This window comes from Thermobia domestica, chromosome 6 (genome assembly GCF_964235325.1).
Source record: "Thermobia domestica chromosome 6, izTheDome1.hap1.1, whole genome shotgun sequence".
In the NCBI taxonomy this organism is placed as follows: Eukaryota; Metazoa; Arthropoda; class Insecta; order Zygentoma; family Lepismatidae; genus Thermobia; species Thermobia domestica.
In genome coordinates, this window is record NC_137459.1 from 201,404,041 (window position 1) to 201,428,291 (window position 24,251).

The window sequence follows — 24,251 nt, forward strand, 5'->3', positions numbered from 1 at the left end:
ACCTGTACTCCATTGTTTTAAAGGGATAACATTTTGAAATAAATAGTATCATCACCAAACAGGCAAACAGGTGAGCGGGAACAACTCAAATATTTTAAATGACAAAGGATATAGAGGAACATATCGTTCAAAGTAGGTTTAACAAAATAAGTAATGTGGTACAAGTTTTTGGTTGCTCGGTGGGGACTATCACAATACCAGATCAAAGTCAGGCTGTATAAAAGGTCGTTGTCACCTCTATAATTCCGAGCTTACTGGAAATATGTGAAAACTATGAAAAAAATCCTCAAGTTTCGAGGAGCTTTCCGAGCAAAATTAAAGTGATCTGAGGACGTACCTTAAGAGGGACAGAAAGACCTATTCAAAAATTGTAAATTGGAATATGGATTGTGTAATGCTTCATTCAGAAAGTCTTCTCACTCGAATCAACATACTGTAACGTCGGGATCGGTATGCTACCTATATTCGAAATGGTAGAGAATTGAACGTCGAGAAGAACTATTCTGTTGATGATGAGTAGAAGCGCTGACGAGAAGGTGAAATTTTTATTTTGACTGTGTGCTATTCTCATCTTCTACCTTGTTTTGAAAAATAAATAAATAAATAAATAAATAAAATAATAACAGGGATTTTGTGTGGATAAAAATGTACAATATCATTTACTTCCTTAAGCCATTTCAAACGAAATATTTATCTACCTCTTTGCTATTTAAAATATTGGAGTTACCCCCACCCATCTGTATGTCGATGTTACTGGTCGAATTCACTTAACTCAAAATATCAACCTCTTAAAATAGTGGGATACTGATCTCTGCGTTACTTGCAAATTCCAACGTTTCGGAATTATAGGGGTGGCAACTGAGGTTATGAACACTCTGTACACAAAGTGATTCAAATAAGAAAACGTTCCAAAATCAAACACAAACGGGGAGATTTCATCGGATAAGTGACTTGAAATGTATTTTAGCCTAAAGGAGACAACTAATGAACGTAAATTAATGGCTTCATGAGAAACTACATGCCTACATGGGAATGTGGGGGAAAACGAGACAATCCCGTGAACGCTTACGCTCCTTGGGATCTCATCTTGGCTACTTGATTTTACTTTTCAGGAAAAATGAGTACATGCACAAAAAGAGTACATACATTATGACGGAAATCTGGGTCGCGCCATCCAAATCGAAACTAATAAAAAACTAGTGATGATTGCAGAGTGAAATAAACTCTGGAAGACAATAAAAAGAATCATGCGCTAAAATTTCAATTCAATCTGGTAGATGTCAACCACTGGAATATGTTTGCTGCAATCTAACAGCGAGATGTGTAACCTCTACTACCGTTCTTCCACTACTAGAAAAAGGGGCCAGCAACGTTCACTGTTCTTGTGATTAACAGGCGAAATGCGCATGTGAACATGGCTTCCATTAATAGACCAAGCGTGCAAAAAGTAAATGCACGTGGCGTTTAAAGAGTTAAAGTCATATTTTTCCTTGACGATATTAATGGATTTATTCTAGTAACGAACTCGGCTTAAATAATCGCTGTAGCCATTTATTGAAAAGGACGGATTTTTTTTTTAATAGTTTCTCGTTCAAGAGTCGTAGTATGGAGTAACGAACAAACTAACGTTACATTTTCCTAAGTCTCACTCGTTTGATCCTAATAACCGATACGGATTAGTGCAAATGTTATAGGTATCCTCGTCGCCAAAAGTGCCTTTACATCACCATTACGGGTATGTGACCGCGCACTACTAAAAGGAAGGGATGGTTGCATAAGGAATTGTGATTAAATTTAAAGACTTTTTATTTTGACTAGGGAAATAACGTAGGTATAGGGAGTAAAGACATAGATTTGAAGCATCAGCGCACTGTCATCTCTGAAGAGATTCGTATTATCAGTTTTTCAATTTATTATCTTATATGTTAAGTTAATAACTGCTAAGAACTGCTACTAGCACTTTTCACTCTTCAGGAATATACTACAACATGTTCGCAGGACAATTTTGTAAGTAATAAATCTATGTGTAAATTATTTCATTCGCCTCACTGTAATTATTTGAGAAAGGAATATGTTTCGCTGTAGTAAAGCAAGGACCGTAATAAATATAGATAAAGTTCTTATTATTAAATAAAACACAGAGGTATTTATTCCCTGCATATAACAATATAATACAGTAACAAAGCAACATCATAATCACTAACGCCCGCAGGATTTTTTTCTTCCAACGGGGGGGGGGGGGCAAGACCGATATAGAGCTTTTCGTTTTATTGCACTATATATGTTAAGTTAAAAGTCATAACATTTATCATTTATAGCGTATAGCGTCTTTCGCAGCTGTAGCCTATTAGTCAGAACATCCATCTCCAGACATGATGTTGAGACAATAGAAAGAAAGAAATATGAACAATGGCGTAATTAATTTTACTTCGCCCTGGATCGATCGATCATCGGTTTACACATACCCCCATTCCCCCTGCCCCAGGTATTTCAGCTGCTGTGTTATATACGTATATGGTTCCATGTCAGAGGGGCCAGATAATAGGTCAAAGACAAAAAGGCCCGAGTCAAAACGGCCCGTGACAAAAGGGCCCGAGCCAAAAGGTGCATGCTTGAAACGGGCCGGAGTTGAAGGGGCACCTACAAAAGGTCCCGAGTCAAAACGGCCCACGTCAAAATGGCTCGATTCAAAATGTCTCCACAACAAAAAAGCAGGAGTCAAAAGGGCCCGAATCAATACGACCCTCATCAAAAGGGCCGGGTCAAAAGGTTCCCATGACAAAAATACCAAGTAAAAAGGGGCATGTCTCAAACGATCCCGGATCAAAAGGGACCCCGCTAGAAAAGGGCCCGAGTCAAAATGTCCTGCGTCAAAAGGGACCGGGTCAAAAGGTCTCCGCAACAAAATGGCCTGAGTCATAAGGGGTCGAATAAAAACGACCCTCATAAAAAGGATCCCAGTCAAAAGGCATTGTGTCAAAAAGACCCGGAACAAAAAGGGGCTTCGCTACAAAAGGCCTGAGTCAAACGGCCTCACGTCAAAAGGGCACGGTTCAAAAGTTCTCCGCAAAAAAGGGTCTGAATCAAAATGACCCTCATCAAAAGAGCCGGGTCAAAAGGGTCCCATGACAAAAAGGACCAAGTAAAAACGGGCATGCCTCAAACAAGCCCGGATCAAACGGGACCCCGATGGAAAAGGGCCCGAGTCAGAAGGGCCTGCGTCAAAAGGGACCGGGTCTAAAGGTCTCCGCAACAAAATGTCCTGAGTCAAAAGGGGTCGAATAAAAACGACCCTCAGAAAAAGGATCTGAGTCAAAAGGCATTGCGTCAAACAGACCCGGAACAAAAAGAGGCTTCGCTACAAAAGGCCTGAGTCAAGCGGCCCCACGTCAAAAGGGCCCGGTTCAAAAGATCTCCGCAACAAAAGAGCCCGATTCAAAAGGTTCCGAATCAAAACGCCCTCATCAAAATGGCCTGGGTTAAAAGAATCTCGCGACAAAAGGGTCCGAGTCAAAACTGTCCTTGTCAAAAGGCATCCACAAAAAAGAGCAGAAGTTAAGAGTGACCCCCCGCGACAAAGAACAAGAGTTGAAACGGACCAATGAGAAAAGGGCTCGGGTCAAACGTCTCCGGAATGAAAGTGTAGGAGTAAAAAGGGCTCGAATCAAAACGACCCTCATCAAAATTGTCGGATCAAAACGGTCCCACGACAAAAGACCTCGAGTCAAAGGGAACCTGCCTCAAACGAGCACGGATCAAAAGGGACCTCGCTACAAAAGGGCCCGAGTCAAAAAGGCCGGGTTAAGAGGTCTCCGCAACAAAAGGGCCCGCGTTGAAAGGCCTGAATCAAAACGCCCCTCATCAAAAGGGTCCGGGACAAAAGGTTCCCACGACAAAAGGGTTCGAGTCACAAGGGCTCTGCGTAAAACGGGTTCTCGTCATAAAGGGGTCCCGCTAAAAAGAAAGACCCGAGTCAAACGGCTCCGTGTCAAAAGGGACAGGGTCAAAAAGTCTACGCAACAAAAGGACCCAAGTCAAAAGGGGCCGAATCATAACTTCCCACATCAAAAGGGCCTGGGTCAGGAGTCCCACGACATAAGGCTCCGAGTCAAAAGGACCCTGCGTCAAACGAACCCGGGTTAAAAGGGGCCCACTACAAAATGCTCGAGTCAAAAGAGCCCCACGTCGTAAGGGCCCAGGTAAAAGGTCTCGGCGACAAGAGGACACGAGTTATAAAGGCCCTGTTTTAAAAGGCCCCGTTCAAAATTGTTCCGCGACAAAATGGCCCGAGTCATAAGGGCGCTGCGTTAAAAGGGTCCGGGTAAAAAGGTTTCTGCGACAAAAGGGCCTAGGATTACTGGGTGTATTAGGACCTAGGCTGCGATTTACAATGGAGGGCCTTCAGACTATAATACCAATTTCTAAAATAACGTACAATCAGTGGCGCAACCAGCTATGAGCTCGGGGTGCCATGTCCTCCCCGAAACCAATTTGGTCTATCTTATACAGTAGTCCTGCATACAAAATTTGGTGAAATTTAAAAATAGATCAATGCATATAGGAATATTGAATTAAGTCAAAGCACTGTACGAAAAGAGAAATATCTAGTGAAAATCCCTACATTTATTTCTTAGAGTAATAAATGTTAGTAAATAGTTCGTCATTTTATGCAAAAATAAAGATGTACAAAATAATAATTATAGCGCAAATTTTAAAACTTCTAACCATTAGTAATAGTAAATTTGTGAATTGGAATATTCATTTTAACGCTTTTTTAGCATGCTAATAAGGATAACTGAATTGTTTGTAATGAGGAAAATACAATCTTTCAATTTTGTCCATATCAAATGGTGCAGCACGTCGTTGGCCGACTACTGTACTGGATATTCTTGGCCCCTCCCGAAATAAAATCTTTTTTGCGCCACTGCGTTCAATGAACATCTGCGATGAGCCATCGCGTTATGCAGTTGCAAACTCGTTGTTACTTGACAGTTTTTGCAAGCTATGATTTATCATTGGTCATTGGAAATTTGATGTCACAGCAAGCACAGGATTTCCATAAACATAAACTTTCATGACAATATTTTGTAATTATTATCGTATTGCGACACGGGGTGTCTAAAAAGTCCCCTGACATAGGATTACTATGTTCTCATCAGAGTTACAACAAAATGTAAGATGAGAAATCGTCTCCAAATATAATGTTTTTAATAGACAGTAACTTCATTCATTTATGTTGTGCATCCAGGTGCGTTGCATTTTCATGTAACATTGGGCGCATATAGAGTGTACAGCCCAAACGGCTTAACCGATTTGAAAAACTATTTTACTTTACATTGAAAACATCATATTTCGAGACGGTTTCCTTCCTACATTTTGTTGCAACTCTCAAAATAAGAGAGTTACCGTATGTCATAGGACTTTTGAGACACTCTGTATAGTAGCTGAAACACTAAACAAATAATAGCCAATCGCTTTTTACTATGGAATAAACATGACAGCTTACTGAAAATTGTAACACTAAAAAACTAATAATAACTTTTGACTAGGGAATAAACACGACAGCTTTACTGAAAATGAAAAACACTGCTGAACCACTAAACAACTAATAATTTTAAAAAGTTAAGATTCTTTTCAGTTAAGATTATAAATTGTAGAGCTCCTGAATAACTTTTTTAACAGACACTAAATTTAGCATGTTTCTTTAAATATTCATTAGTAAAAATTTGTCCAAAATGTCTTCACACAAACTACCTCTGAGATTTGTTTACTCTCTAATTTTAACTTTGAGAAGCACCTTTCACATGTCACTTGCGTGCATGATAGAGACAACGCGTATTTGTATACAATGTATAAATTATTAAAACAACTAGACTGACAGAAATTGGTATAAAATTTTCCCTGTACATGAAAAACAATTTTTACACGGTGTTTGCAGCATCATTATCACTCTTGCCGTGAATCCCGTCCAAAGATGTTCCGTCTCCCATAGCATATTCAGATGCATAATCATCATCATCTTCTTCTACGGATTCAGGGGCGTCATTGTCTTCAGGATCATCACAAACCAGAACGTTTTGTGACAGAGTGTAATACAGGACAGAGAACTGCTGGTGCTCTTTGTATATTTCCTCATGTTTTATATATAGTTTTTTTCGCAAGAATTCTGAAAGCTCCTGCAGACACACCATTCTTCTTGATTTCCGAAATGTGCTTGGGATCCAACATTTGGAGTTCTTTTGGCTGCAGAAATCTATCGCTGACACATGTAACAGCTATATTCGGAATTTTCGTTGAAGTTTTCTATTCTGAATAAATCATTTTCACTTATATTTAAGTTCTTTCCCAGTTCATCTGCCGCAAGCTCCCCTGACATTTTCCTCTTCTTTAGGTTTCTTCTGGGCGGAAAGTCTTTATCCATTGCTATCTGTACACCAGATTGCGCAAGCTGTTGATTTATTTTCAAACAAAATATTTATATTCTCGAAAAGCATTAAACAGACATCTTTTGCCTCTATTTTCTTCTGAAGCTGCTGCTGCAAATATGGACAATCGTACAACCTTTAGACTTGTAGGCAATTTGTAGAAAATACCGTGTGACAAATTCGACTTCTAGACAAAATACCGTGAGACTGAAGGTATTTTGAAACAGACTCCGTTTCTGTAAACAAGTTTTGAAACACATAGCACATCATTACAGTGTTAAATTCTGTCAATTTATTCAGCTAAGTTTAGCTTGAAATTTTGATTTCGCATTAAAACTCCTGTCCTGTACGCCATCATTGCGGAACAATAAAAACGAAAGAAATCTTGATGATGATAGACCGTTTTCCAAGTCTTGGATTTATGTTTCGTAGCGAAAGTCGTTAGTGTCGACTACCGCATTCAGTGCCTTGTTTTTGCTCGACCGTCGTGTTGCACCAACTTCTTGAACTTTTCGTTGCCTGTCATGTCCCTCGTGGCTTGTATCAATTATTTTCTTCAAAACATCCTTTCTTTTGAAGTATTCAGACAGAACATGGCACCGGTTTCAACTACACAAAATAAGTTGCAGCTTCAGGAATGTACTCAGTCGAATTTGTCATAATCAAATTAAGAGCATGATACATGCATTGGGTGTAAATGATTTCACGATTATCTTTCTCCAGTAATGCCTTAACTCCTTTGTAGGATCCACTTAAGTTAGCAGCTCCATCAAAAAAGAAGCTTACAATATCAGACATGAAAATATTGTTGGCATAAAGTACTTTTTTTATTTCATTATAAGTTATTTGTCTTGTAGTGTCATTGTTTACGACAACTGCTAACAGCCACTCAAATACTTGACCTTTATAACGTAGAGAATTACTATAGCCAACTAATTAACCACTGAAACATCTTGGATAGATTCAACCATTATGCTGAAAATGCCCCACTTTCATGGCGTCTTCTACTGTTTTCTCCTGCAATTTTGTAAACGTTTTTGATAGAGAATATTTTTTTTAAAAAATGCGCGGTTTTTCCATTTTTGAGTTACCAATATTGACCTGCAACATGTATTAACATCCATAAAGGACCAATCAGTCTGTGGTTAAATATGTACTCAACTACAAACCTGGACCCAGTCTTCAACGATTAAAGGGCCCCAACTGCCCAACATAATGAAAAAAAGGTTCCAGGTCCGAACAGCTCAACATGATGAAAAAAGTGCCTAGGAACCCAAGTGCTCAATGAAATCAAAGAAAGGCCCCAACTGCCCAATGTAATGAATAAATGACCCAGGGCGCCAACTGCTCAATGTAATGAAAGATGGCCCAACTTTCCAATATATAGAAAGTAGGGCCCAAGGCCCGAGGTACAAACTATATCAGAGTTTCTGATAATAAAAGACCATAGTGAAAGATGGACCTAGCCACAAATTCAGTAACAAAAGAACCCTATTGAAAAAGATAACTTACTGATTGACGGAAGGATGGAAGGGGAGTGTGTGTTGGCAACATAATAAGAGTGATCTACCGAATTATTTAGCTTTCTTCTGTTTTAGCTTTTCTCTCCTTCTCTTTCTTTCTTTATTGTTTCATTACTTTTACTGAGAGGGCCTAGGCCACGAGTGTGGCCTGACGGCCCTGGTCAGTCCGCCCCTGACTCCCGTCTTTCTGAGTTTGTATTCTCGTGACAGGCCAATTAAATTTTATCTATTGTTGACCTTCCCCTTACTTCTAAAACTCCATTTCTATCCCTGAATCAAAATATAGTATGAAAAATATTATGTGGAAAAGATTAGATTAATTTTGCTGTGAGAAGATATAATGTATATATGTAAACAGTGTTAGTGAAAAGTATTGGGACAGAATAACAACGACATGCGTGGACAGAGGAAAAAAATGTTACAAATGGTATTATTGCAAAAAACTGCATTGATTTGAAGTGTGGTCACCATGGAAGGCATCTTGAATTCCGCCATATTGCGTATCACACAATATTGTTTTAAACATAAAAGGTTATTATATTACACTTCAACTTAGGCTTGAATATTCCCACAAATGAGAATATAAACTCATTTTTGACACATCATCTGTTTGAGACAGAATGCGCTATGTTTGACATATCTATCTAATAGAAAAATGTATCATGATATGCAGTAACAAAGAGACGCATAGACGGAGAAAAAGCAAATGTTACAATTTGGCATTGGTGGAGAAACTGCGTTAAATGATTTAGTGTACATCATGGCAGCCATCTTGAATTCCGCATTTTGTAAACCACACAATTTTTTTAAATAGAAAGAGGTATCTGTTGAGTTTTGATTTTGAGATTAACGTCCAGTTCAGCAGCGAGGCTATATGAAAAGAGGCGTGTGTGTCACATGAATTGATGCTAGAATCTTCCTATAAACTGCATTCATCGCCCGTTTCAAAAGCATCGAAGTCTACATTATTTATTATTTCCGTAATTTCTCCCGGAGAAAATACGCCATTATCATAAGAACCACGACTTGTCGCGGTGGTATTCATAGCCAAAATTTCAACTAAAAACAAGAAGTGAATTCTAAGCAAACTACAAGAAGGATGTTGAAACAACCATACACACTTCCACTGGCTAATGGAAAAAGGAAAACAAAAATAGCTACACGGTTTTGCCTTTTGATTACTTATATTTTTTTTGGAATATGTACTTGACACAGCATGCCATTTAAATCTACGCATTACGTGACCTGTACGTATGAAGGTGAAAAATATTCGTGAAAAGAAAACAGAAGCGACTAGTTGTATGCTGCTTTTGTTTTTTAACAGTAAATTCCGTGTTCCACTGCCGAAACTGTCCTTGATAGGTACGCCTTGACTGAACGCCTTGTGACAAGAGGGCAACTATAATTACCCATGGGTCCCTTGCAGCTATACAGCGAGCTGTGTTCGTACTGTGTCACTATCTCTCTGCCCCTGTCTGTGTTTGTGAAAATATTGTTTGATTTTCATGCTTTGGGGTAAGGGATAAGACACCCTTGCACACCTTTCGACTCTGGTCCGTTTGACTCAGGGCGCGTTTGACTCGGGCCCTTTCGACCGGGGTCGTTTTGACTCGGGCCTTTCTGGCTTTGTCCTTTTGTCTGGCCCTTCTGACATGGTATCATATATATAATGCAGCAGCTAAAACACCTGCGGAAGGGGGCGCCTGGGGAAGCATTAGTAAATCGATGGTCGATCGATCCAGGACGCAACAAAATTAGTTACACCGTTCCTTCTATTCTCTCGACATCATGTCTGGAGATGAATGTTCTGACTAATGGGCTACAGCGGCGAAAGACGATATACGCTATCAGTGATGAATGTTGTGATTTTTAACTTAATATATAGGGAATAAAACAAAAATATCTATATCGGTCTTTTGCACACACACCCCCTTCCGGGTAGAAAATATCCTGCGGGCGTTAGTGATTACGATGTTGTTTAGTTACTGTATTATATTATTCTATACACGGAATAAATACTTCTGTGTTTTATGTAATAATAAGAATCTTATTTACAGTTTTTACGGCCCTTGCTTTACGACAGCGAAACATATTCACGTTCAACGCAATCAGTTGCCATTCTCAAATAAATACAGTAAGGCGAATGAGATAATTCACGGACAGACTTAGGACTTAGAAAAGCGTCCTGCGAACATGTCGTAGTAAATTCGTGAAGAGTTAAAAGCGCTAGTAGCAATAATTAGCTCAGTTGGACCCTACAGTCCCTTAGTGAATTACATAAATCTTATAGATGTTGTATCTTTTTCTTTCTCTTCTTTCTACATCGTGTCTGGAGATTAATGTTTGGACAAATAGGCTTCAGAGGTAATTTTAAAAAGTAAGATGATATACGCTATCAGTGACAGATGTTGTGGTGTTTAACTTAACATATAAGGCAATAAATTGAAAAACGGAGAATACGAACCTTTTCAGAGGTGACAGTGCACTGATACTTCAAATCTGTGCCTTTACGCGCTATACCTACGTTATTTTCCCTAGTCAGAATAAAAACTCTTCAAAATTAATCACAAATTCTTATGCAACCATCCCTTCGTTAGAGTACTGCGCGGTCACATATCTGTCAGGGTGATGCAAAGGCACTTTTGGCGACGAGGATACATATTTAACCTCATGCCAACATATATATGCTGGTATAGATGATTGTGATGTATGTAAAGATCTATTCGAAAGTTTGCTTCATTGAGATGATATTTACGAATCTCTCACGAAAATACGAAGTGATGGATTCCGGTATTTAAAAAAAAGAAGAAGCTAAACGTCATTAGATTTGGAGACGCTCTGACTAAATACAACATAATTTAAATTGTCATAATAAGCATCTTGTCGTTTCATGCTAGGAAGTTCTCAGCCTGAAACCAAGAATGTATTTACTGACAATTCGTGATGCACAAAATACGAAACAACAGATAATTAAAAAATATGTGGCTGCAATGCCCATTTTACAAGAACAGAGTTATGTAAATATTACTGTTTGAGTTTCGGCTTGCTTTCATAAGTAATGTAAACTACAATACCACTACTTACCCATTTTCTAATAATCGGAACGTTGTTGTGTTCCATAAAGGAAAATTTCTACCTGGAACAAATTGCCTAACAATATTCATCAATTATTTTATCTGCAAATTTAGCCCTAAAATATGTTTCCGTTGTTTAAAAAATCAATAAAACGTGTGCGGCTATAATATTTCCTCAAGTTATAACAGCATTTTCCACATTTCAACAAACATAGCACTTACTATTTTTTTTTAAAATTAAGGGACACATTAAACAACTTATACTCTTTCCTTCCTTGACCTTATGTTATCAGATCTACCCTACTCCATATTTCGTTTCGACGCGGCACTTCTAACAACTATTAGAATCACTGAATTAAAAAGAAAATAATCACAGAAGACATATTTCCAAAATCATGAACATACCTGTACACAAAGCCTCAATAAAATGTCTAGAAAAGTTATTATCCAGTAATACTCTTAAAAGTTCGTAAATCATTCAAAGCGATCATTTAAAAACAAGGCAAGAAAAGGTTCATTTTGCTATACTGGATATACGTTAGGCGCTACTCACACCAGAAAGGTTGGGAACACGAACACAACTGGAAAATATGAACATTTGACCCACCTAACAAAAGAGCCTAATTAGAATAGCATGCATAAGACAACGCAAAGTCATCAGGCAGAGCAATTGCAAATTCATGTTGGTTGTTCAAAATGTCGAAGCGAAATGGCTATTTGATGCAGTATAATGAATATTCTCGGCTTAGTTTATTTTACTTTTTCAGTAATATTAAGAAATCTATCTTCAATGTACTAAAATTTTCCTCAAAATTGTGATCAATGTTGGCCTTGGAGTTTTACTCAGATCATTTAAAACAGATTGATTCAGAGGGTGCCTACAATGCGTGCGACCAGATAAATCTCACAATACATCTCCCTATACGAAGTTTTAAATGATTGACTTCCTTTAATAATAGTTTTTTTTTTTATTATAAAGGGCTTGAGCTAGGTAAATATTTAATAAACCATTCAAATTCTTATTTGGTAAAGGTAAACTAGGTGCCACCAGTCCACTGAAATGTATTTGGGTTAGATCATCCAACCATAACAAATCATTTTCGTTATTCTTTTACCGATTACCAGTGACATATGACGTTCGTTGAGCGGAAATATCACATTACTTTCTCATTAAAATTAATCCTGGATTTACATGTTCTTACCTAGTTAACGGGAGTGTCCAGGAAGCACAAACATATTTTTGAATAAAGTACGTTTGACTTAGAATGGTAGACTGTTCGAGTTTAGTTCAGTTTGGAAAATTATGTATAGTGAGTTCAGAGTCATAGCAAAAGTCTTAATATCCTATTCTCTCTGACTGCTCATGATTCGGATACAGGATCGACAGTTCCATAGAAATCAACACACAAAATCAATTATCATTTTCCCGATTTGTTTGATATTGAATATCTTTTGTAAATTTCCCTTGTCCAATTGCACAAAATCACTGGAGTCCGTTTAGCGCTATATTATCCTATTTGTAATAGAAAAACATGATAGTACATTAAACTAATTCCTAGTAGAAAACAGTCACGCGTATTGGTGTCACTGCTTGCCTGCCTAATATCAATATATGTCGCTAACGAACAGCGAATCTGCAAATTTAAAACCAATGTGACGATTTAATTGCAATTTAAAAGCTGAATTACTTCAATTTAATTACTTAAACATGAATAGTGTTAATACTGAACATGAAGGTGCTTTGCTGTTTATTGCCTGTACGCCACTAAAAATGTATCACCAAGGAGAGAAGATAGCAGCAAAAATTGGCAGGCAGAGCCCACATATTACAAGTAAAAAGGATTGAAGTTACGTTAATTGTAACGCGTGACAACGTGGAGACAGCAGGACAAAAATAGCGACGCTCTGTAGACCTACCATTGGTGGTTAGAACGGCTGCAAGACGGCGAGACGTCGAGAGTATGGTTTCTTTGGATGTTATTCTGGGGCATGGCAAGCTATGTGTCTTCGAACTATGGAACAGCTCATTAACTGTAGCTGGCGCAGTTTACAGGTGTGAGAGGCATTATGCATTTATTGACCAGATGTATTCAATTGGTGAGAAATCGAGGGAACGTGCTGGCTAAGGAAGCAGAGGAACACTATGTCTAGCCAGGAAGTATACGACTGTACGATTTTAAGGTGAGAGCACCTGTTATCTTGCTGGATTAAAGGCAGGACCTGCAACAAAGGGATTAAAATCGGTCCAACCCCGTAAATGCAGCATTGGCTGTTCAAATATCCGTCAATGCGTAGTGAGCACGAACGAGTAAGGAATTTAATGGCATCTGATACTACAATACCTAAACGTCAGTTAAGCTAAGGAATTCTCGACAGATAAATGTTTGTCATTGTGAATAAATTAAGAATGATCTAACAGCAGATCGTGGGCCTTAATAAGACTAGATTTATTTGATCAAGTTTTAACTCCAATGCATTTCACCCAATTATTTTATAAATGACAAAATGGTTGACTGTCTCTGAAATTTTGCAGCAAAAGCGTTTATTTCTTTACTGAGGCTAGGTCTTTGTTAGCGTAAGAGAAAACCATTGACTACCTGATGCTTAATTTTGTTAAATAATATTTACAAAGAAAAGAAAGAAAGTTAACTTTAATACTGTACGCTTTGACTTTGGTAAGTGAACATCGGGATCATTTTTTGCGAGGAGGTAGTGCACATTTAAAGAGTTGATATTACAAACTGGGAGAGCGCAATGGGCATAAATTAGGGAGAAAAACTAATTCTCAAAAGTTATCTACTAGCCACATATACTGTTCGACGCGCAAGCTTATCAAGTGATGACGTGGCAGAGTGAGAAAAGTGCGCAACTCATACACAGGGTCTCGGGTTCGATTCCGGTTTGCGTCAAGCTTTATTTTATTTTATTTTTATTTTATTTATTTTTTTTTTTTTTGCTTCAACTAATAAAGTAACCATTTGTAACTATAAATGAAATATTAATTCATCGTATGTTTATAATGAATAAAACAAGGGAAATTTTAAAATCACTTGTAAAATCTTTCAATGTTCCATGTTAACTAGCAAGAAAATTTAATCTATTCCGTACATATATTGATATCACGAGTTGTTTTATGGTTACGACAGTCAACGGCACCGATTTCTCTGTAAATTTGGGGGGCATTCATAAAAAATACATACAACAATACATGCAACAATAAAAAATACATACAAAAATTCATATTCATAAAAATACATGGGGCCGACATGAGCTTGGGGAGACAGTCCCCCCGGCCCGCATGATCACCACCCTTGACGACAATCGTTTTGTAATAAATGTTCTTGACGCTTTGTGTCTACATCTGTTGACAGATTGCGATTTACAAAGGAGTTGAGTGGGAAATCCCCTTTGATAATACTGGATGTTGCTATAACCAAAGCAGAATTCCCTTTCATTCCCCTTGTAATTCTGACACTGTCAACAGATGTAGACACGAAGCTTCAAGAACATTTTTTACACAACGACTGCAGTAACAATAATATTTGCGGAAAAGATTAAATTTTGTTCCTAGTTAACATGGAGCATGAAAATAATTTACAAGTGATTGACAATTTCTATTGTTTTGTTCATTATAAGCATATGGCAAATTAATATTTTACTTATAGTTACAAATGCCTACTTTATAGGTTGAAGCAAAAAGCAAGAAAAAAAGTCTTACTCGAACGGGAATCGAACCCGAGACCTTTGCACGTGAGTCGCTGATTCTTCTCACTCTGCCACGCCGTCACTTGATAATTTTGCGCGTCGTACGATATATCAGTCGAGTAGAAAACTTTAAGACGGTTTCTCTCCGTCATTTTTGCCCATTACGCTCTCCCAGTTTGTAATATTAACTCTTTGAATGTGCACTACCACCTCCCAAAAAATGGCCTCGAAGTTCACTTACCAAAGTGTGCCTTTTCCTTGTGAGTGTTGGCGACCAAGTTTCGTTTCGGCCATGACAGTCAATGATGTACTGCAGAGATGATTTACATTTTGAATGTTTTATAGGTCGTGTTCACTCCTTTGTTTCAACATTATGAAATGTATTTCAGATAAAATGTACAGTGTCTATAAATCACAAACGGTTGAAAATACAATGGTGGAAAAAGTGAGATAGGAATGTGTTAGAAAGCACTTTGAATAGACTACTCTGCTTGTCCACAAGCATCTCTTCTCATGTCTTATCGGGAGCTACCACAAAAGTATGTAATTTGATATATGATTGAAACAACTTTTGTAGGAAAGTATTTTTGCACACACATACACACACACACACACACACACACATATATATATATATATATATATATATATATATATATATATATATATATATATATATATATATACGCACGTGTATGTATGTGTGTGTGTGTGTGTGTATAGGCACCATTTACGAAATAACTACTACTTAACTGTGAGTTTATTTGTGGTAGAATTTATAAGGAAATCGTAAACGGAGTTTGCAAGGGAAAAAAAACTTTTTCCTACAAAATTAGTTAGTTGTCTATGATAATTCTAATAATGTATCAAATTACATACTTTTCCATTAATTTTCTGAATGCCTAAAGGGCACCATGATAAAAGTAGTATAAGGCAAACAGAGCACTTCATTCGATAGGCGAACTGAAATCTTATTTTACTTTTCGTTTCAACCTTCTCCCTCCAACTAAGTCTTATTGGAAGTTTTGTTTGAAAGTGTAAGAGTCCTCAACTGAAAGGTGGCCATTTCGTAAACGGTGCTTCACTCGAAATAATTTTTCCAAGAAAAGCTATTTGTTTTTTCTATTATTTTTTCAACTATGTAAAAAATACATACCTTTCATTTAAACTACTCCCAAGGCCTCATGAAATGGGGTTCTTTGTGACAAATAGAAGATTCTATTCAATGTATCCTCTGACATTTTACTTTCTTGCTTTTTACTTTCGAGCAATGAAAGGAGAAAATTAAGTATGGCAATCGTGAAAAGAAAATCGAGTTCGAGATATTAACGAATTTATACGTGTCATGGAGCATAGATGAAGAAAAAGTGATTTTATCGACAACTATCCGTCTGTTCCTCTATTTATTCTGATGTACATTCGACTAGAAGCCATATCGTTCAACGTACTTCAACAAAATGTTAAACTTACAGTTTTCATGTGATTTTCCAGGCTGAGTTTCGAAATTTCTTCCTACCTCTAAAATTAAGGGTGGTCTTACTGAAGAATGAAAACGAAAATTTGAGATTTTCTCGAAAATAGATCTAAGGATTTTCTTTATATTTCATAAATAAATTTCTCAATAACAAATAAATACTATAATATACGTCATTTCTCTGGAAAAATCGAAAATAGGTAGTTTACTATTAAGAATTGGTTTACGTATAGCCTATTTTTAATATATATACGATATTTTTAAAACCGTCTCAAGCGATTTTAATCAGATTTTACAAATAAATATTTCATTATTAACCTGACAGTATATCATTGTTCATTTGTCCTATATATCTACAGTGCTTACAAATATTACCTGTTTGATTTATTTGGGCTAACAATTCCATGAAAACATTAAATATAATGTTCTATCTTACTAATGAGCGTAATACTACTAAATAAGGATTTAAAATGTAAAAGTGTAATTTTTGCCATTTTAAATTTTTTGCTCTAATTATATTTATAGTTATCCAACAATGTAATGAAAAAAACAAAACAGAAAAATATATTTTACTTTTCAATAATGGAAGTTTATCTGAAACGAATGTATTTAGCTAAAAATACACAATAGAGTATGTATTTATAAACTATTCGAATAACATTATATATTTGAGAAAAGAAAAGTATTCTCTGAGTGAAAATTCACCATCCTAGCAATAACAGATAAATAATCGTCTTTGCATTCTAGGACCAAAATTTACATTATGGACCAAAAATGTCAATTCTAATAAGAAAGAGGAAACACGCTATGACATCTGTATCGTATTTTTTATCATTTGTTTTGTAACAAATAAAATACTCCTCGGAAACAATCTATTATCATTAAACTAAATATTGACCCTAGGTACAACAATCACCCCTCTGCAAAATTACGTTTCCGCCAAAAACTACTTTGGTATTATTCTCACTGATGCAGTTCTTTCGTAAATTTTACAGTATGAACCTGAAATATAAAGCTATCAGGAACATACTTTTTTCTTTATGTTTGCACACATACATCCACTCATATAAAGCAAAACTTGAAAACTGTTTTCGGAATTATCAACTTCCAGTAGTTCGCCTCTTTCACTGTATGAAATTTTTCCCTGAATTTGATATTTTCCCGATTATGGGCTTTACCTTTACGTTCTACCACTTCATCATATTTCTTACGAGTCTTCATCACTTATTGATAATTATTTCTCTTTACGTGATTCATTACTTGCTCATCAAAATATCAGACTGCAATTTTATTTCTCATGCAAATTGCTGGTAAGTCTTTAACGAGACGCTGACAGGTGTCCCATTTATGACACTTGACAACAACAACAACAACAAAAAAAAAACTCTGTTATTATGAATTAGAAATATGGATACTACTATTAACATGTCTTCTTAATTATTATTTTTTTCTTGTTTACTGAACATTATGCACACACAATTTTGGTTCCTGTAAATCATTTAACAAATTGGGTATAACAACGAAAATTGTAGAAATTATCTACAGGATGAATTAATTTCTTTTCGCTCCCAAAAGAGGTTTCCAATGAAAGTTATAAGGTACACATGCAGTTAGAAAGGAAAATATTATAATATGAAATTTTATCATAAAATGTCAGCTGATTTTATCATTTGAATAATTATTAACCACTTTAAAATATACTTCAATAAATTATATGTTTGAAATGGGTATGTTTTTGCCTCAAAACCTACTAATAACACCAAATAACTTCTGTTTTTTTTAATTTAAACTTGCTTTACATAAAACATTTTGTTATTAATCATACAAAAGCACAACAAATATGAAAAATAAGGACAGATTAATTGTTGGAAAGATACACTAATTAAAGCAATAAATACATTCTAAAATGCAATACATATTCACAAATAATGTAAGATATATGCAAATATCAAACGAAGTTTGAACCTCATAAATTTGAAACCAAAAGAGCGTACATTGTTTTTCTCTTGAAAGGACTTTACTCTCATTCCTCCAGAAGAAAGACAAATTGAAATGACATGCCACTCACATGGAGGGCACGTGCTTTATAGGAAACAGTATCCAGTGCAGCTCCCTTGCGATTTCATTTGGCAGTCGAACAAAAATTTTGAGAAAGCCTGAGAGTCTATCACTTAATACTTCATAATTATCCCCCAGGTCGAGCCAAGTGGGCTTTGCTGTTCATAAACACTGAGTGAGTGGGTTTTCTCGGGGTTCTCGCATTCTCATCGCCACAGTCTCCTTTAACCTACACGACACAACCATGAGACATAAAACTGAAATAGTTCATTTTCATTTCATTTGTTCATATTTTAGGCCTATCTGCAGTAGCAAACTCAGGGTGTACTTATGTGTCAAATTTGGACAAGGTCAAAAGAGCCCTATAAAGCACACGCGCACAATTTACAATATTCCATTTTAAATTTCAAATTTGAAACTGAATCACAATATGTTTGGAAGCAACAAGAAGATACACCAATACAAAATATGAAATGAGATTTCATGTGAATGTTAAGGAGGCCAAAGACTACACGTCAAACGTGATCAATGTTGGACACAGTCCCTGAAAAGTGGATACAATTTAGAGTTTTCCTCTTTTAAAGTCTAAATTCAAATATGAATCCTCATAATTTACACGAACTAAAGGAAGGTACAGTACTTTATCTCAAATTTGTTCTAAGCAAGTCAATGTCTGCTCAGTTACAAAATTTCGCGAAAGGTGCATACACGATACACTTCTCTTTCTTCCTTCCTTCCTTCCTTAATTGATTTCAGAATTAGTTAAATGAAAAAAAAATACCAAATTGATGTTTGCTTCATGGGATAGTTCCTAACGCACTACATCTACCTTTCTTGTTTCGATACCGTCCTATGACATTATTATTTGAACATTATTCTTAAACAAACAAAATGAATTTCGTAAGAAATATTCCAGTTATTAACATAGATTTTCTCATAACCGTGAATCAAGAGCTCAAACATAACTACTAATAATAACATATTAATTACCTTCTGCTGCTGTAGGCTTTAAGCCTAAATCTGGTACAATGAACGGATTTTCAAGAAGGCTGTTGTTGCTTCTATTATCTCCACGAAGCAGCAAAGAACAAACCTTTTCCATGTATTGCTCCTTTGATTGATCTTTGACTTTTTCATCCACTGAAGGGCACTGAAATTAAAAATACATTATTATTATTATTATTATTATTATTATTATTATTATTATTATTATTATTATAAGCGGCTGAGGACAACATGGAGAAGCATGAGAGGAGGAAGAAGTATGGCCGACCATAGGGCTCAACAACAGAAAGCTAAGCAATTATTCGTTCCGCGCGTGAATGGCCACAAAAACGAAAGTCAAATGTTTAGTAGTATATGCATGATAAGATCTGCTATGTTGGGGAACATGAACATCATGGCCACCATATTGAAAGTGGCCATGTTGAATTTTGATTCACAATGTTAAAGAAAAAGTAGGTTATGTGGCGTATCAAATAGCACTGAAATTCTACCAGGAGTTCATGGATGTTAACCATCCTGTAGTAACTCTACTGTGAGTTGAGAAGTTCCATGCAAGAAAGCTGTGAGGGGATGTTTGCACAAACGTCGAAATAATATGTTTGACTTTGGTACATTGTCAGGATACAAAACAAATAACCAGCAATATCTACGTGCAAAAAGCGACTTGTAACAGCCTGTTCTAATGAGAATGTCGAAAAGGAAATATGCTCTAAACCATCTACAACATGTTGGGACGGGATGTCTACAAAAAGAGTATAATGAGTAATTTGCTTGTGCAAAGAATTGGCAATATTTCAGTGCTAAAGATGGATAGTTGTCGTCGCGTTAAAACGCCCGAAACAAAGGAGGGCTGGGAATTACAAGTACAATTGAAGGGTCCAGGGGAATAATATGATAAGTCACATTTTGCAAATTTTACAGTACAACAAATTTAAAGTTTGAAGTTATATATTTTTCAAAATGTCATTACAATGTAATGCTTATTGTTGTTAACATTCATTTTAGTTATATCTTATTGTGATTGGATATTATAAAGTATGAAAAATAATATAGTAGTAATACTTTTTTAACAATAAAAAAGTACTGTGCTCTGTTTACCGGGCTTATCAGAGTTTTCCCCAAATAATCACTACTGTCTTGAAATTGATGATAATTTTATATACAAAATTGCTGTAAGAAATCTAATAAAAACACATCGTTGTAACACTTGTACATATTATGAAGTCTTTTCAATGGTGCTTTCTTGATTTACTGTGCCTTTGGAAGGTTTGTGTAGTACTCCACTGCTTTTAAAGAGAAATAGTTTTACAGTGACTGCAAATCTGCATATTTTTCTTGAGATATCTCCAGGAACCCTAAAAAATGATAGGCCTAGATGAGTGATGCTTTTAAAATTAGTTGAGGTGAAAACAAGATAGGTTAGAGACAGCATATAGAAGTAGTGCTGTCAATCGGGTCGATTCTGACCCGAATCGGGTCAGCTTTCAAAAATGAAAAATGAAATCTTTTAGTTTTACGTCCCACGCTTATGCCGGTTAGGCTAAAGGAGACGGTGATGATGAGTGATAAATGAAATGGTGGAATGAAGAAAGTGGGAGGAAACGGGAGAACCCCGAGAAAACCCACGCACACGGTGTTTGTCCACCACAAAGTTCACTTGGCGCAGGCCGGAATCGAACCAGGTCCCAAGCATCAGAGGTGAACGCCATTGAGCCACCGCGGTCCCCAGCTCTTTTCAAGTCACTGGTTGATCAGCTCGGGTAATGGATAGTCAGCTAGGGTCGTGTTACGGGTCAGTCGAGTCAGCTCGGATCGGGTCACGTGTCAGGTTGGTTCGAACATTTTTGTTTCGGATAAGGTTCCGGTCGGATTTTGGGTCAGCTTGAACCGAACCAAAACAAAAATGTTTGACCTAACCTGACCCGAGCTGACTCGACCAACCCGTAACACAATCCTAGCTGAATCTACTCATGACTCGAGCTGCCCCAACCAGTGGCCCGGCTCGAGTCGGAATCGACCCGATTGAGAGCACTGTTTATAAGCTAAGTTAAACATTTGTAGGCTAGTTTACGTTAGGGTAGGTTATGTTAGTTATTTTGTAACGTGTAATACGTTAAAACTTACCATCATAGGCCGAGGATTACCAGTATTTTTCAAATGTTTCGTAAGATCATCAACTTTTCCGCGATCAATAACATGAGGTGAAGCGAATGCAGCTTTACAAACAGTGACCTCCTCTGTCTATCCTTCTTGTACCACCCGCAGTCGGTATGAATATGATGCATCACAATAAGACGCTTCACTCTCGTTTTTCCTAGGCCTACGTCTCTGCACAGGTACTATTACAATTAGGCCTGACAGGTATATGTTAATTTCATCATTTGACACCATTTCGTTCATTCGTCTAATGATTTCTTGTTTTCCTACATCATTAACCTTCTCAAAACGTCGTTTGCAGGTGCACTCTGGGCCGGTCTCATGGCTCTGTCGTCTGAGTTTTGCATTACATCTCGAATTCTTCCATATGAAAGTTTTTTCTTAGATGTTGAAGGTGGAGCAGATTCTTCTTCACTCAGGGAATCATCCATGCTTTGATCATTACCACTGGCCACAACAACTAAAGAAACCCACGTTTATTGTAAACTTCACGTAACTAGAGCACGTTTCTGAACGGATACTGTGAACAAGTAATTTCTTAAATGGCCGATATCAATGCTGATAGTTGTATATACAACACAACAATAACCTGGACTTAACAGCGTTTTCCCCAGAAGGTCGTGGACTTAACATATTCTTCCCCAGGATGGGTTTTCTTTACTCGTAAATATTTTCGGACTTATCATAGTGTTCCCCTCGTCATTAAATCAACAGAAACGTCCGTTTTCATAGAACAACACTGCATCAAAAACAAAAAATACCGATTTTTGGACTTATCAGTTTCTTCCCCTGGACCCTTCAATTATGATGTGATTCTTCATAAGCACCACATAAGCAAGCATACTGATAAAGGTGCATACCAATCTATAAAGGACAGTTGATGTGAAGAGTATCTTTAAGAATGTGATGAAAGCACAAGAGCTGTTCACAGTGTCCACGCTTGACGGAACAGGGATTATTGCCTGATGTTCGTGACATTCTGATGATGTTTCATAATCAAAGAAAAGGACATTGAAGTCTGGAATTTTTACGGTTGCTCTTCAAGATATCCCAGCCATGTAGAAGGCATGTTTGAAACTGGTAACAAGGGAGCACTAAACTGGAAGTGCGCAAAGGCTTGGAGACGGTGAAGTTGTAACGATGCCATACATGAAACCCATCAATATGTAACGCAGGATCCGTGATAAACCTCACGTACTGTTTGTATGTGCTAAAGAATCCAACATCGAGAAGTTCAATAGGTCGAATGCATTTAGGGGTCAAGCCCGTAGCCAGTCCAAAACTGTGGGGGGATCAGTACATTCCCAAGCATTCCACAAAAATTTTAGGATGATCAGTAAAAATTTAGATTGAACCTGGGGGTACCAGTTTCTTGTGAAACTCAGTATTATTCGGAACACTGGAATGTATCAGTTTATCATCTTTCTTACAAGAAATGAATCAACCATCACCAAGAAGTGATTCTTGCACACATGTGCCAAAAAAAAAACTTCCTAAAGAAAAAAAAACTTCAAATCATCCTTGCACATATTTGCTGATTTTCTAGCAAGTGCTTTGATATTCGAAGGCATGTCAGGCATCTTTGCAGGAAATTGATGATCTTTCCCTTCTCTCAACTATTATGCATATAAACACACTTCTACTTTTGTCTGTGTACAAACCAGAGTTCTCCAAGCTTTAGTTTTCGCGTCATACTAGTGAGACTCACAGTGTTTCTATGGGTGCTTTTTACATGTTCTTCTCAACTCACAATAGAGTTACAACATAAGGGTGAACTCGAATGAACTCCTCGTATAATTTCAGTGCTTTTTGATATCCCATATAACCCACTTTCTCTTACATTGTGAATCCAAATTCAAGATGTCTGCTTTCAATATGGTGGCCATGATGATCATATTTCCCAACATATTGCAGAACTTATCATGCATCTACTATTAAACATTTGACCTTCATTTATGTGGTCATTCAAGCGTAGAACAGTAATTGTTTAGTTTTCTGTGTTGTTGAGCCACATTTCTTCCGCCTCTCATGCTTCTCCATGTTACCCTCAGCCGCTATAAATTTGCATATATATATATATATATATATATATATATATATATATATATATATATATATATATATATATATATATATATATATTTTCACACCTTGTTTCATATCTGATACATGTTGTTCGGCAACTCGAGTACCCCATTCGAACCCTTCCCTGGTAAGATATTACGATATAGATAGATAGATAGATCAACCTAGGTGTAAATATGCTTCTTTTCGGCTTTATGACCAGCAGAAAATTTATAGGGAAAATGGAAAAACGGTCATAATTTGAGAAGAAAATGTCGGACCAAAGTCGGGTGAAAAGAAATGTTCATTATCTTTGGTTGTATATGATGTTAATGCACAATTTGATGAGTAGCATAGGCGGCGCATTGGATATTTCCTGGGGTATTTTTTATCAAAAGTTGGATGAGAAAAATAAACAGAGATCAATTACATCATTTCAACAAATAAATATCATAGTACATTGTTCAAGTTAGAAGAAAACTGTTAGAACTCGACAGATTGTGAGACAGAGAGTTTTGGTGGTAGACATGTCAATCAGATGATAAATGTGTGTAGATTACTTGGTCTCAGTGTATCCTTTCATAATATGACTTCAAGCAATACCAGCAATGCAATGCCACCACGTATCATGATTTCAAGCAGTGCCATCGAAATCCAATCTCCGTAAGTATTGTACGGGATCCTTTCCATTTCGAAAGGAGCCATTGCCTCCTGAAACCCTTTTCCCGCAAAAATAACAAAACACGTATTTCCTACTTTGAGGTTA

General features: G+C 36.7%; 1 protein-coding gene across 4 annotated transcripts in view; it reads right to left on the reverse strand.

Moving 5' to 3' along the window:
* LOC145688404 (metal cation symporter ZIP14-like) overlaps positions 1 to 24,251 on the reverse strand; it is a 511,696-nt gene that overhangs the window by 221,650 nt on the left and 265,795 nt on the right. For all 4 annotated transcript variants that reach the window (XM_081762589.1, XM_081762588.1, XM_081762587.1 and 1 more), the window contains exon 2: positions 19,250 to 19,409. In XM_081762589.1, the coding sequence (XP_081618715.1) occupies positions 19,250 to 19,361 (112 nt within the window). In that variant the 5' untranslated portion in view covers positions 19,362 to 19,409. The remainder of the gene's footprint in view (positions 1 to 19,249; positions 19,410 to 24,251) is intronic.